This window comes from Phaethon aethereus, assembly GCF_964289735.1.
Source record: "Phaethon aethereus genome assembly, chromosome: 5".
NCBI classification, from domain to species: domain Eukaryota; kingdom Metazoa; phylum Chordata; class Aves; order Phaethontiformes; family Phaethontidae; genus Phaethon; species Phaethon aethereus.
Genome location: NC_138579.1, coordinates 25,997,639 through 26,012,424, shown reverse-complemented (window position 1 = coordinate 26,012,424; position 14,786 = coordinate 25,997,639). Strand labels below are relative to the sequence as shown.

At 49.9% G+C, this 14,786-nt stretch overlaps 1 protein-coding gene across 1 annotated transcript; it reads right to left on the bottom strand.

Annotated features, from left to right (window-relative positions):
- Positions 1-986: 986 nt before the first annotated feature.
- Positions 987-6,080, bottom strand: ZDHHC22 (zDHHC palmitoyltransferase 22; the record flags this gene model as incomplete). The annotated part of the gene is made up of 2 exons (XM_082000712.1): positions 987-1,252; positions 5,519-6,080. The coding sequence occupies 2 exons, from the start codon at positions 6,078-6,080 to the stop codon at positions 987-989; spliced, it is 828 nt and encodes a 275-aa protein (XP_081856838.1).
- Positions 6,081-14,786: the final 8,706 nt, after the last annotated feature.

Genomic DNA, 14,786 nt, shown 5'->3' with positions numbered 1-14,786 from the left:
TCCTGGGGTTTTGAACTCTCCACAGCACTAATGGTGCAGGTGCCCCTGCGAGGGGGGGATGCGTCGGGGCTCGGACACATCAGCAGGGCTTTTGGCACCCTCCTGACAGCTCGCTCCGCATCCACACTTCCCTCCCTCTCTCTCACAGGCACGCATAGCCTGACTCATCACACAGCTTCTTAAACACAGCCTTTTCCTTCACCTCTGCGGTTTTTTCCCCCTCTGCCTCTGTCTGACTGTGATTTATCTGCTTGCTGCTCTCTGTCAGAAAGGCAGCTTTGCCTGGACTGTGTCATTGGGCCAAGGACTGCTAAAAATAAGGAGCAGAGCTACAGTCCTGACGTACCATTGCACCGGGAGCAGATCAAGAACAGAAATGAGAAATTCTGAATTTCTCCTTGTTTTCTTCCTGACTTTCTAGCCTGTGGAGGGAAGGTTGACCTGCTGCATTAGCCATGTGCATAGCCTGTTCCTAGGGCAGCTTGATTGCATTGCAGTTCTGTCATTAAAGGCTTCTCAGTACGGTGAAGTTGCCTCAAGTATACGAGAGCCAAAAAGGCACCCTGCAAAACCCTCCCAAGGAACAGACGCCGTTTTTGCAGTCTACACAACAGCCCAGGCTCTCTGAAAGCTCCTGCTGCGGTTCATTAGGGGCTCTGCAGGGTAGCTAATGGGGCTGGGGGCTGGAGGAGTCAGGCAGGAAGCCACAGGAGGGTCTGACTGATTTTTCTGCTGGTTCAAAGAGTGTTGCTACGAACACAGGTGCAGTGATGTGACTACTAAGCTGCAGTATCTCTTCATCTACATGGTTTGTGATCTCCTTGTTAATATGCTAAATTTATTCTGTTTGATAGCCAGTCCTTTCCTCCCACAGAGGCTGCAATCCCAAGAGATGGAGCGGCCCAGCTCTTTAGTGATCCAGGAGACAGTGGGAGAGAACAGGGGAGATGTTGTGTGCATGGGATGCACACAGCCGCCCGGGAATGTTATTTCTCTTTCTGCCTATGGCAGTCACTTCCCACATTCAGCATGGGGATGAGAAGTCCTAGCAGCCACCTCTTGCCAAAGACCTCTTGCAGGTTCTCCCTCCAGGGCCGGGCTCTTACCACCATCCCTTTCCGCACCTGGTACCGCGTCTGCCCACGCAGGATCAGCAGCATCTGGTGGCAGCAGAAGCCAGCGCAGGCCAGTCCGATCCCAAGCCAGAGGTAGAGCATGAGGATGACAAACATCTCAGAGCTAAGGAGAGCTCCTGCAGACCAAGAGTCGAGGGGAGGGAGGACAATAAAAGAAAGAGTTTAGACACACTTCACATGCCAATGTAACACTTGGCCCCAAGAACCAACGAGCTGCCTCTATTCTCTGGCCACAAGTGGGGAGTTAGGAGCAAGACAGGATAGTTGCTCTAACTATATAAAATTGGTTCCTTTGTAGGTCCTGACGCAATGGACCCCACTGGGGAAATACTAAAATGATAATGGTCTCTGTACATGTCTTCCTTTGCTCTTACTGTGAGGATCGAGATTACAGGGGCAAATTCAGCCAAGTGAAACATGTCTGTAAGACTTCAGCACTATTTTGAAGAATGGTTCATTTATTTAAGGATCTACCTGCTCATCACAATTAATCTAAGATTTCTAGGTTCCTTTTGAAAAAGAGATGTAGGTTCTACAGCATGTAGATACTTCCAGAAGCCTTACTGTGTGCATTAATACTAGGCAGAAAGATTTGGGATTTCTCTCTCTCTCTCATCACTATGTATATATATATAAAAAAAAAGTTAAAAAGGAAAAATAAATCAGTACTGACTTTCCTACCATCGGGCAAAGGCAGTTTCCATATGAATGCAAGAATCAGAAACAGAAAACTTTCCAAAATACAATCCAAATTCCTTTTTTTAAAGCTGCTGCTAGACTACTCAAAATACTTTGTAGATCTGAAGCTCCTAATTCAACAGTTTTTGTAGTATGTATTTACGCTGAATGTATTTAAACAAAAATATTCTGTGGTGTGGGCCCTTTCCTCTACAGTGATTTTAGAACTCCTCCTGGAAAATATTAGTATAATAGCAGGTATAACTGAGTGACCTTTCAGTGCGTAGGCAGATCTAAACCCATTACAATAATACTCTCTGTGTGTGCATATGAATGTGTACACACATATTTTGTGTATATCGGTATATTATTAAGCACCCGTATTTACACAGAGGCACACAAAGAAAATCAAATTTGCGTCAGTGCTGGTATAAATAGCCGATATCCTCTCACTGGTTCCTGTGAGGTTTAAAAATGAAAAAGCTCTCACAGGCTCCTCTCCATGCGGCAGGCAGACTCGGGCAGGTGAAAAGCTCGGGTCTCTCTAGAGCCCTGCAAGAGCAATCCTGCCGCGGCAGGGATTGCACGGGCAGTGCAGGTGTGCCGCCTGAAACAAGTACGTGGCTGCTTCAGGCTTTAAGTTCAATACAAGGGTGGCTGGATAAGCATCTCCTGCTTCTGCTATACAGAAGGCCAGATTAGATGGTGTCATCTGGTTTTGCCATCTGTGAATCCCGGCTTCTCCACCTGGCAGTGCTGTAAGTGAGAGATTGGGGCTGACTTGTGACAATCATGTCAAGCTTTGGGCTCAGCCAGCAGGCCCCTCTGAGGATGATTTGTAAGGACACTGACTACAGCCTCAAGCTTTCAGAGATTGTCCTCGCTTGAAGAAGACATGGGAGTCATTCAGTTTTCTTCCTGAATGCAATGTCATCTTTCCCTTCTCATTAGATCCCATTCAGCTCAGTGGGCTTCATATGCAACACAGCAAGGGAAGCGCAAGCCCCATAGGGTGATGACAAATCCTCATACCAATTCTGTCGGAATAACTTAATCTATCAGGTAGGAAGCCCAGAGCCAAATACGGGCTTCTCTGCCCCTCTTTTGCTGGACCAGAGTGTGACAGGCATTTTGTCTTTCCTACTGCTGATATTCAGATGGGATATGGAGAAATACAGCTGTTTTCTCTAGAGCCTTTGCAAGGCGGCTGTAAGCTTTATTTCTATGAGCTGCTGAAATTTGCCCTCAGGAAAGTAATTACCCTTGTTTCCCCTTGCAAATACTAAGCATCTCTGAGCTGTGCTTTCCAGACACATGGGTTTTTTTAACTTTTTCTTCAGGTTACCTACATAAAGCATTTTCTGTAATTTCTTTTGTGGATCCGATCTGACCTGTATTTACAAAAATACTCTCCATTTGTCCCTCATCACCACAGTCCATTTTAGTCTCAGATTCACTTTTGCTCTAACTGACCTGGTGTGATCTCAAGCTTATTGCCATGCATTAACTATGCCAGAAAAGCTGAATTACAGGCTGAAATTATAGACTCTGGGCCAGATCCTGAAATCCATGCCCAAGCACAGTCTGGACAGAAGGAGCCAAGTGAAAATTTTCCCAGCATGAAAGCAGGAAACACTCAGTTGAAATAAGACCAGCAGATTCACCCTCCATCCTCCTTTGCTTCTCCTCCAGTGCAGAGGGCATTCTGGAGAAGAAGAAAGGTAATGTTTTTTCCCTGATATAGCAATGCTCTGTTTGGATCCTACAACAACCCTTAAGTAATAGTTACTTTAGCTGAAAAATATTGGGTGGACAACCCTTGCAGGTAACTAATCCATGCTGTGTTTTTCTTTCCTGACCTGGAGGTTAAGAGTGCTGGTAGAAACCCAGCAGGCCTTTCTGCCCAAGCAACCAAGACGCTACGTGCCGTATATTGCTGTATGAGGCAGCAGTTCTCACCCTGGCCAAGCTAGAGGTTCGGTGGGAGCTGCTGGGAGCTGCTGCCTCTCGAGGCTGTTCGGGCTCCCAGCTCCCATGCCTGCTCCCAGCCCTGTTGTGTCCCGCTCAAACGCTGCCCACATGCTGTCCTTGGCACTACTGACATGCTGACACCAGAGCTGGAGCTCTTCAAACATATGCCAGGGCCCAGCTCGGTGCAGATGAGCCCACAGAGTCAGAGAGAGAACTAAGTCCTTGATAATCTCCTCCCACATCCCTGCTCTCCCTCCCAGGCTGCTGTGCTGAGCAGAGCTTAGGCAGAGCAGAAAATAATTCCCAGTGTTTTTAATGCTAGTGAAGCTCGTGCAATATTATTTACAAAAATTCTTCTACTTGGAAAAACGACTCCATAAAAATGTCATGGCAGGATTTCATGTTTATTGTCTTTCAGTGATTACCATGACAAATCTGCTAATTTGCCAAGTAGAGAGATATTTGTTTGTTTTCACATGGCAACCCTGCAAACCCAGCCTGGAATCCAAAAAGCAAGCTGGGGCCTCTCTGGCTCCTGTATCCCCAGCAGAGACCCCACACTCAGATCATAGTCAACACTTCTGGTGATGGTGCATGAGCCAAAACAGACTCCAGGCCCTTCTTACTGAGCTCAGCTGAATCTGCAAAGCTAAAATATATGGGATACCTATTTTAGTCTAACGAAAGCTGATCTAAGTGTGCGAGGCATGAGCTGCATAGGGAGGGAAATGGCATTTTTCTGCAGTTGCTTTCAGGGCAGAATAACAGTCCAGGCTGTCTGCACGGTCCCCTCTCCGAGACCAGGTTTTATCTAGCTCTTGGGTTTGGACTGAGAAAGGGTTGAGGTGGGAGAGTTTGAGGGTGTGTTGAAAGGTGAAGAGGCAAGGCTGGAAGAGCAGAGCAAGAGTTACGGGAGCAGTATCAGGAGGGGGACAGGGAAGGGTTGTGGAGATTTATGGGCAGGCAGGGAGAGAGGGGAAAAGGGAGATAAGGAAGGATAAGGGATGGGGACAAAGAGAAAGAGGTGTTTGCTTTTGGTGTGGGGCTCTTGCAAAGAGCAGGCACAGAGAATTTTCCCCGGTTCTCTGTGGACCTGCGTCCCAGACTGGGGTCACGAGAGAGGTGGCTAATCATGTCACATTAACTCCTCTCTTGGTTTCTGTTGCCTGAACCCCAATTCTCCTCCGCTGGAAGGATGGCAAGCTCTCGGTACGTTTGTGCTGCGAGGAGGCAGGAGGTCAGTAACAGTGGAGGGGGTGAGTGGACCTGGATGAAAAGAATGAGAATCTCTCTGCTGGGATATGGGGAACCTGCAGACTTGTAGGACATGAAAACCTACAGACCCTCCAGCTGCCTATAGGACAGGCAAAAGATTCCCCTCACCTGCAGTACAATGAGTGAAATCCGTCTCCTCCGCCTAATTGCAAACACTCCCTGCGCAACAGAGCGCCCTATTCTATCACCAGCAAGCTGGTTATGGGGCATTTTCCAGAGCCTAATGCATTAAGAATCTGGAGTGGGTCCCAGCCTCTGTTTCAGGTGAAGCAAAGTCCTTTGCAAAGGCCATTTCTAGCCTCTAATGAGGACTTTGTTGAACACAGACAATTCTCCCTCTTGCCCATTTCCCCACCGCTGCTCCCCACACACAGCTATCCAAGGAAGATCATGTCCCCCCAACCACGGGAGCCCTGGAGGAGGAAGATGCTCCTCAGCTCGGAGGAAGGAGTCCTTACCTGAGAAGAACTGGCTGATGGAGTGAGGCAGAAGAGTGAGGAAGGCCAGCGGGTTCGCAAAGGACATGGACAGTGCAGCAGAAATGTAAGCCATGCCTGCCACCAGGGAGTCGAGGCAAGCCAGGGAGGTGTAGAGGCAGAACATGATGAAGTTTCGCATGTTACTGCTCCCGATGCAGTTCCCTGTGAAGAAACAGTGGTGGTCATGCCTCTGGGTGACTCTGGCACACAGTCTACAGAAGTGAGTGCTGGGCAAGGCTGAGCCAGGGGACCTGCTTCCAGCCAGCCAGTCCGCCACCACTTCGGCTCCTTCGCCCAAGTTTAAGCCCTTGCCCAAGTCCTCGGGGGAGCTCTGGATCACAAGGACGTAGTTGCCCAGGGCGTTAGCTGAGAGGAAGAGGAAGAGGGCCCCATGCAGCAGAGCAGGAGAGAAAAGTGGGGTGGTGGAAGGGTCTCTGAACATGCTGGGGATGAAGAGAAAGATCTGGAGGACGAAGGTCACTAAGGAGATGCACAAGAAGTAGGCTGGAGCGACAACATTGAGCAACCTGAGAACTAGCATTGCGGATTACGTTCCTGCAGGGGAAAGCAAGGAGAGAAGGAACATCACGGCTCCGGCTGCACACTTCATCCTTCCATTTCCTGCCGGGTGCCGGCCCCGCTGCCTCCGGGAAATGCCCTCCGGGGCCGCCGCCCCCCGGCCCCGGCCGGGCCGGGGCAAAGGAACAGCCCGTGGGCAGCGACCGCTCCCCGGTGCCCGGAGGAGGCACCCGGGCCCCGGCGTCTCGCCGCCGGGGGACTTGCAGCAGCGATGCCCCGAAGAGGCTCCGGAGGCTGGAGGGGAGAGCTGGCTCCCGCGGTGTGCCGGCGGCGTGGGCAGCGCTCGGCTCGCCCAGCAGAGTCCCTCTGCCAGGCAGGGTCAGTTTTGGTATTGCATGAGAGGAAAAAAGGTGGTGCTGGCGGAGGGGGGAGTGAATTGGAAGGAGGGGGGGAGGAGAAGGGGAGGGGGGAGAGGTTGCTCTAATCCACTGCAATACGGATCAAATTCAATGCTCTAATTTATCCCTTAAAGCCACGGATCTACAGATTACCTCTATGACCGCTGCCCTGCTCTGCACGGAATTAGAAAATGCACAAAACAGCTGGTCAAGTGCTGTCCGGCTGCAACCTGCGGCGCCGGGCTACCGAGCCGGGGCGGCCCCGCAGCCGCAGCCACGGCTCCGGCCGGGCACGGCGCATCCCCGCCCGCCGGGCGGCCCCGGCCCCGGGGGTCGGCCTGCATCGCCAGGTCTTTCCTAGCCCGGGGAACCAAACGCAGCGGGGAGCTAGCTGGGTGGCGGTGCGGGTACCCCGGCACCCCGAGCACCCCCGAGCCGGCAGCCGCAGGGGCTCCCCCAGCGCCGCGGTGTCCGTAAAGCCCTGGCAGCCTGGGGGGGTCGGGCCCGCCTCGGCCCTCCTGGGGGCTGCCCGCCACCGCCTTGCAGCCCCCCTGTCCCCGGGCGCGGCGGGGAGCCGCCAGTACCGGCGTGCCTGGCGCCGGCGGAGCCGCCGCTACCGCCCGGCGCGGCGGCCGCCCCCGGCCATGCCGAGACCCTCGGCAGCCGAACCGGAGCACAGCCCGGCGTCTACCCTTGCCCTCGCTCTCCCCCTCCCCCTCCCTCTCCCTTTCCCTCTCCTTCTCCCTTTCCCTCTCCTTCTCCCTCTCCCTCTCCCTCTCCCCTGCTGCTCTTTTCCTGTCCCGCCCGGTTCGGCCTTGTCTCTGTCCCTGCCCCGTGTCTGTCTCTCTCCGTCTCCTGCCCCGTCTCTCCCCCTGTCCCTGTGCTTTTCAGCCCTTGCCCTCTCTTCTCCGTCTCCCTCCCCCTCTCTCTCTCCCTCCCCAGTCCTGTTCTTGTCCGGTCCTCTCCCTCCCCCGACTCTTTGTCCGTGTCGGGTCGCTCCCCCTGCCCGTGTCCCTACCCATGTACCTGCCTGTGTCCCTTGTCCCGTGTCCCCCCCCGTGTCCTCCCCCGTGTCCCGCGTCCCCGGCCCGGCCCGGCGCCCGGAGCTGTCCCTTCAGCACCACCCGCACCTCCTGCGGTCCCTCCGCCTCCCCCGAGCGCGGCCCGGGGCCCTGGGGAGGGGAAGCTGTGCTTGGGGCTCGGAGGGCCTGACAAGTCCCACGGGGAGAGCAGAGTGGTGGGAAGGGACTGCCTGCTCAGCCCGCAGAGCATCCTTCCTTCCCGCAGTGTGGGTGAGGGAGGCAAGGTGAGGTTTCAGCACGTCTCCCTGCTGCCCCACAGCTGCCCCTGTTGGGACCAGCATCTGAGGCAAGGAGAAATTTGGGTGAGAGTCTCTGCAGGTTCAAAGCCTCCCTGGCTTTGCAGGGCATCTTTGCACAACAGCAGGTAGCTAGGACAGGCTTTGAGCTGGGCAGGTGGTGCCTGGGCAGCATGACATGCTGGTAGAAGCTTTGCAGACATGCGTTTGCCCTCTGACAGCTGCACACTCTCACCCCCTCTGCCCACCCACACAGTCCTTGTACTGTCTACACAGGCACTGTGCACAAGCTCTCTTTCTCCTGCACACCTACATGCTGCACCCTCCCAGCTCTGAAGAAAAGCATCCCTCTTTCCATCTGCAGACAGCCACCCATGGCAGGAAAAGGGGAGAGAAGAGGACTGCTGGGCTACAGCTTTGCCCCTGGAGACAATCAAACTCTGCACTGGTCAAAAGCCAAAGAAAGATGGGTTTAACCTAATCTTAGGTCCTAGGCTTCCTGGTCAGCCCCTCAGCACAGACTCTGCTTGTCCAAAGGAGACTCTACCTTTGCCTGAAGGTTCAGAACAGATGACATCTCAGTTTCTAGGGAGAGTGGCCTGGAGGAGAGATGGGCTGTGTTTGTCTCCTGCAGGTGCACTGGCGTGGAGGGTGGTGACAGCAACGGATGTTCAAGGGTTCTTTATCAGAAATAAGTTTTTTCTCACAGATAACTTTCATGATTCAACATTTCTGAGAAAAACAGTGGCAATAATAAAAGCAAGTGCAAACCAAGGCTGTAGGCACTGGATCTGCAGTGATGAACAACTAAGAGACACCTTTGGCAGAACTGGAGGGAAAGCTGCTCAGAACCGATCTAGCTTTCACTCCCACCTCCCTCATTCTCCTGTCACGACTACTGAGAATAAAAATCCTTCAATATTCCCTCAACTCATCAATTTAAAGTAGGCTGAGCCTTGCAATAGAGATACGTGACCCAGCCTGGATTTTATCTTCAAATAATCAGACAGTGTTTTCTCCATATTTTAACAGCTTACATCAAAATAATTAAAAAAAAAGACACAGAGAAACCTTTCCAGGTCATGAAAGACTCCTGACTGAAGGGACTGCCTCTCATGAAAGACACTAATCCTGCCTGTGTAGGGAGCATCATAACCTGTAGCCAAAGGGGAAGGGAGGAAGGGAGGAAGGGAGGGAGGGAGGGAGGGAGGGAGGGAGGGAGGGAAGGAGGAAGGGAGGGAGGAAGGGAGGAAGGGAGGAAGGGAGGGAGGAAGGGAGGGAGGGAGGGAGGGAGGGAGGGAGGGAGGGAGGGAGGGAGGGAGGGAGGGAGGGAGGGAGGGAGGAAGGGAGGAAGGGAGGAAGGAAGGAAGGAAGGAAGGAAGGAAGGAAGGAAGGAAGGAAGGAAGGAAGGAAGGAAGGAAGGAAGGAAGGAAGGAAGGAAGGAAGGAAGGAAGGAAGGAAGGAAGGAAGGAAGGAAGGAAGGAAGGAAGGAAGGAAGGAAGGAAGGAAGGAAGGAAGGAAGGAAGGAAGGAAGGAAGGAAGGAAGGAAGGAAGGAAGGAAGGAAGGAAGGAAGGAAGGAAGGAAGGAAGGAAGGAAGGAAGGAAGGAAGGAAGGAAGGAAGGAAGGAAGGAAGGAAGATGAAGCAGACTATCTCCCACATTCTCACTGAAATGCTCCTGCAAGTTGATGCTTATGATTTGTCACTGTCAAAATACTTGCTTCATATTTTAGAATACAGTAAAAAAAATTTTTTTTTTGGTTCTGTTGTGTTGATATGATGAGCTGTTAGCAGGATGGGGAGAAGTTGTCTGAGGATGAATTTGCTTATGCACATGCGCGTATGTAAGAGAGAGATGGGTGAATAAGGAGATTAACAGTAAGTGAATAATGAGAACAGTAGTTAATTTGGAGCAAGCATTAAAAAGTAACAAACAATATTTACTGAAGGAATTTAATCTTCTCCTGCTGTAAAATCAACATCATGAGAGAACTTGGATGTGTCGCACTCGGAAATATTATCTCCCTTTTCCTTCTTTGGGGAGATAAGAGTTTTCCTGGACAAAGTCTGATTATGACCCAGGAGATGGAGTATTTCCCCATCCTGCTTTCAACCATAGGTAAATCACTTAATCCATGTGTCAATATTTTCCTGTCTTTTGAATAGGGTAGGGATTATGCTATGTGCATTTTTCTGGAAGACCTTGACAGCTGGGCATGAGGCACACCTGTAAGAGCAATTTATTGTTGTTATTATTTACTGTGCAGATGTTCTCCAGAAATAAGCATGGCATACTGCAGCCAGTCCCTCTCTCTCACCCCAGCTTTGATGTCACTGAGTGTCACCACTCCACTCTCCTCTGCTGGCCAGTTGTGTGGAGGGGCTTTCTCTGGTATGGACCCTTTCCCAATATGTCCCTTTAGCAAGTGGGGTGGGAAACCACTGGCATAATCTATACAGTTGTCAGCCAGCTGGTGTTTTCATCTTCTAGTTCAATAACATGGGCTACACTTGATCACAACTGGCAGATGGCAGTTTTGGTAGCTTGGTCCCCAGATCTCCTAGTTCCTTGGGCTCAGACATTTTAAGCAGAATAAAATACAGTTCCACTTGATGCCATGCTCTGACACAGCCTGCTCAATATCTTTCAAGGTCTCGCTTTAAATTGCATCCCAAATTACCTATAATTTCTTCCAACTCAAAATGTGTATTGTCTCCGACAGTCCCATTAGTTTAGCATTCAAGATACAGACTGATGGTGATTTTTCTCTGAAATGAGTGAGTTAATGCTCTCTGTGGTAAACCCAGTGTTGCTTGCCTTAAATTATCACTTAAATACAAGCCTTATAAATTTTTTTGGGGGGCTTTCCCCCCCCCCCCCCCCCCCGTTAGATAGCTTTAAAATTTGAATGCCCACAATGTCTGGAGAGGTTTCCTGTTTGGTTAGGTAAAGTTGAATGGCCACGAAAAGTAGCACGGGAGACCTCATGTCTTCAATTTAGCAACAAAACAAATATAGTATGGCTGGCAGCAAAGCTGCATGCCTTTATGCTGAGCAGCTTCAGATTTGCCTAAGTGGAGACATGAACACTGAGAGGAAAAGGGAGTTCAGTCCTATCCTCATTCAGCTCTGGGTTATACTACTGAGGTTGTCAGCATGGACCTGATCTTCCTGAAGCAGAAATCTAATGCTAAGCTCCTACTCATAGAGACAAATGACCTTCAGAGGCCAGCTCAACCATCTTTCCCAGTTCCTCCATATCCTTGCCTCAAGTATACCTATCCCTTGCAGACAAGAGTCTGGTCAGGTCCCAACAATCTCTGGTAATGGAGATTCTCCACCACCCCCAGGCAATCCATTCAGTTTATTGTTATCCTTTCAGAGTATTTCCTCATGCCTAACTTGACACTCCCTTGCAGCAGTCTAAGGCCTTAGGCCTTATCCCATGCCCAGTGGATACAGAGAAAGATGAATCCTTTCCTCTCTGCATTCTTTCATGTACTTGAAAGTGGTTACCATGTCTTCTCTAGATGAAGCCTATTCTCTCAGCCTTTTCTCTTGGGTGGTGTTTTGGAAACCTCTGAAAGAAACACTGAAGGACTTGGGCTATTTTTTCTGTTGTTCAAGTACCTGAGAGCTGAGGGGCACCCAGCACTGCAGTCAGGCAGACTGACAGCACAGTTTTAATCATTTTGATGTAGACTGCCAGTTGTGCTGCAGATTGCCAGTTGTGCCACATCAGTTGTGCTGGGGGTTTCAGTGAGGAGGACACTTATTAACAAGGGAAGAGATGGTAACTAAATGGTTGACAGATGGTCATGACTTCAGCACACTGTCAAGTGCATGCTGTATCTGAATTTATGATTCAAGCTACTGAACCTCTTTTTCAGCTCCCATCTGGCCAATCTTCACCTGCCCTCCTCTTCTCCTTCCTTCAAGGACAGTTTTGAGAAAGAGAGGGATTTTATACAGCCATACGTCTTGCCTCAGTGTGCCAAGCCTTCCCCAGGCTGATACAGCTGCTGTTTTCTCATTACAAACCTCCCAGTTTATAATTCAGTGTAATGCTTGGCGTACAAGGTATTTATGCAGGGACGCATTATGATTCAGAGAGTGGCATACATTGAAAACTAATCCAGACAGTTCTAAACTAAATGAGTAAATAATCTGCCACCTAATGACATATCCATGGCGTGATGTATCCTTATATTTGAGAGACAATTTCAGGTCAATAAGCCATGTGAATGAAGAGGAGAAACGGAATTGAGGGGCAAAAACATGCACCTAGAACCCCACTCTTCAAAAGGGCTTGTTCTCCACCTTTCCCCATAACGATGTCCTTTAGTGAATGGATTTCCAGTACTTCAGAAGATAGCGTGAAAGGTTTATTGACAAAGGGTCAATTGCCTCCAAATGAAGAATGAGTTGTTGAGTAGGCTGTAAAAGATGTTTTATGTCTATTGAACAAAATCCACCTTCTGAATATCTGAAGAGCAAACCATTGCACAGACCAGGCTGTTGTAATTTCTGCCAGAAATTCCAAGACTCAGGCAGCTCCAGTAGTATGAGCACCATGGGTTTATTTAGACAAGGAAAAAACTTGTTGATTTCTAAGATGTGTCTTAGGGGTCTTCTAACTCACAGTATTTTTTTTTAAACAGGACTTGATGCCTAGGGTACAAGGAAGACCATCCCTCAAAACATTAGCTGATTTGCTTTTCTATGCTCTGCCTGAGTTGGTGCTGGATACCTGGGACTGCTTCTCCTCCTGCAACCAAGGAGCTGCCATGACGGCTACATTCCTCTGATGTTGGCAGTGACTAACAGGGGAGTCTTGTGCCTGCAAGATACCGGCTGTTTGCAGGTGCTCAACAAGGAATACAGAGCTCTTGCCACAAAAAATCAGAGTAGTCAGAGTCTTATCCTGTGTGAAAATCCTTACGTGTCTCCTTCTCCTTCCTAGCCTCACTCCCTCGTTCTTGGAGCCATATAAACCTCTAAACATCTTTTTGGGAGCAGAGGAGAAAGACTAAATGGCCAACATGTTTCCAAGGAGTTGGACTATCACATTGTTGATGATGTTCTGGCCCGTTCTAGCTGGCCCATGCAATGAAGCACGAGGTCTGTTTGAAACAAGTGTACTAAGTCACAATTTATGGTGCGCCCTGCTGTGTTAGGAAAGCCGTCGCAAAAATCAACATTTGACTCATTTGCTGCTTGTTGGTGGTGTCGGAAAACAAACTTTTGCAGTTGGGCATAGTTCAGTGTGTCAGAGCATTAACAGCAGGAAGAGAAACTGTTGATGATAGGTGGGGAGTGTTGTAGCAGGGAAGGCACTTATGGGCCTGAGCTCAGTCCAGGGCTCCTCCATCCCCCTGGCCCTGCAGGTGCCCCTGAGCTCTGGTCCCATAAAGGTGGGGGGAGTGTCCCCCTAAGGGACCCATGATCCTTCTCTTTGAGTGCCTACGACTGCCCCCTTCATCAAACCGTGCCCACAACACTGGCTCGGCACCAGAGGAATGGCTAAATGCTGTGGCAAAAAAACCTTTAGAAAAAAAGCTCAGGCAGTGAAAGGAAAAGGAAGGACAGGAGAAGGGGGAAGTACTACAGGCACTTCTTCCTGCAAAGCTCTGAGCATCCTCTGCAGGTGTCTTGGTGCTCTCAAATTCCCATCACTCCCAGCAGGCTTCAGTATCAGACATTAAACCCTGACAACAAGGTGTTATCCTGGGACTTGATGGGACTCTTCTTGCCTTCCAGATACTTTGGTTAGCAGGAAAAGTGCACAATAAAACATCTCTTTTTGTTTCATCTGACTGATTTGAAGCTCCCGAGCCATAAATCTCAAGCCAGCTGACTCCCATCACCCCCAGAAGAATAACACAGAGAGGAAAGGTATTGGACCGAGGTTCCTTTCATTCTGCATCATTTCTAGGCAGGGCACTGTGGAGGCAGAGCTCTTAAGGAGTAGAGAATTAAAATAATAAATGAAATGGTGTTTATTGCAGGGGAGGATTAAAGCCCAAAGTAATGGGCATGAATATGTGAGGGTGGTCATCTGACGCAATCTGCTGTCAGCAGGAGCAGCTACTGCTCCAGAAGTTGTGCACTGCCCTTTTTCACAGAGGTGGAATCTTCCTCCTCACCACCCCTAGCCAGTTGCCCAACCCTCATCTGCCACGCTCTGTTGCTGCTGAGCGTTGTGTCAAATTTATATTAGGCACATCAAGGCGCAAGAGACCTGGTCTTCCTTTCCACTTGTGAAGTGTTATGCACACCTAGGGAATCCTATAAATAATAAATAACAATAACACATGCACATATTCATAACCAAGTCACTGTTTACATAGTGAATATCCGGCACCCACCAGATGGTTCTTCTCTCACTGCCTCCAAAATGGAAATGACCAGTTACTAAAGATAAAATATTCCTTCCTTTTTGCTGCTTCCCTAGGGCTCCTACTTGTTGTTTTCTTGCAGAACTGCTGCTCCCTAGAAAAGTAAGCCTTTCATCCTTGGAAACAGTGAAATCAGATCTGAAATATGAAATGTTTCAGCAGGAGCTGCAGATAAATGAACACAGTGTTAAATCAATTCCAGAAAATAGACTTGGATTAATCTTCCTGCCTGCCACAGCAGTGCTCTGGGACAAGCGATCTCTCTCCTCGCCATCACACGGCTGCTGCCCCTGCCGTCAGGACGCTCCTCCAGTGGGTCTGTAAGAGCAGTTCCTAAATTACTTTGGCTCTGCAAAAATGCTAGCTATCAACTAGTGCACTAGATGCACCGCACACAACTACTACCCCAGCCACGCTGCAGGTGGAAATCATTTTAACTGACTACTTGTTTGCTACATGGAGGGCCGGATTTGCTGCATTTCCACCCGCGCCAGTGGGTGCATCTTCAGTTTATGATTCATTATGTAAAAAGTACTAACAGCACTGGAGCAGAGACCAGGCCTCCAGCCAAGTCAAACACCATCTTGCTTCTTGCCCTTCCCTGTCCCCACATG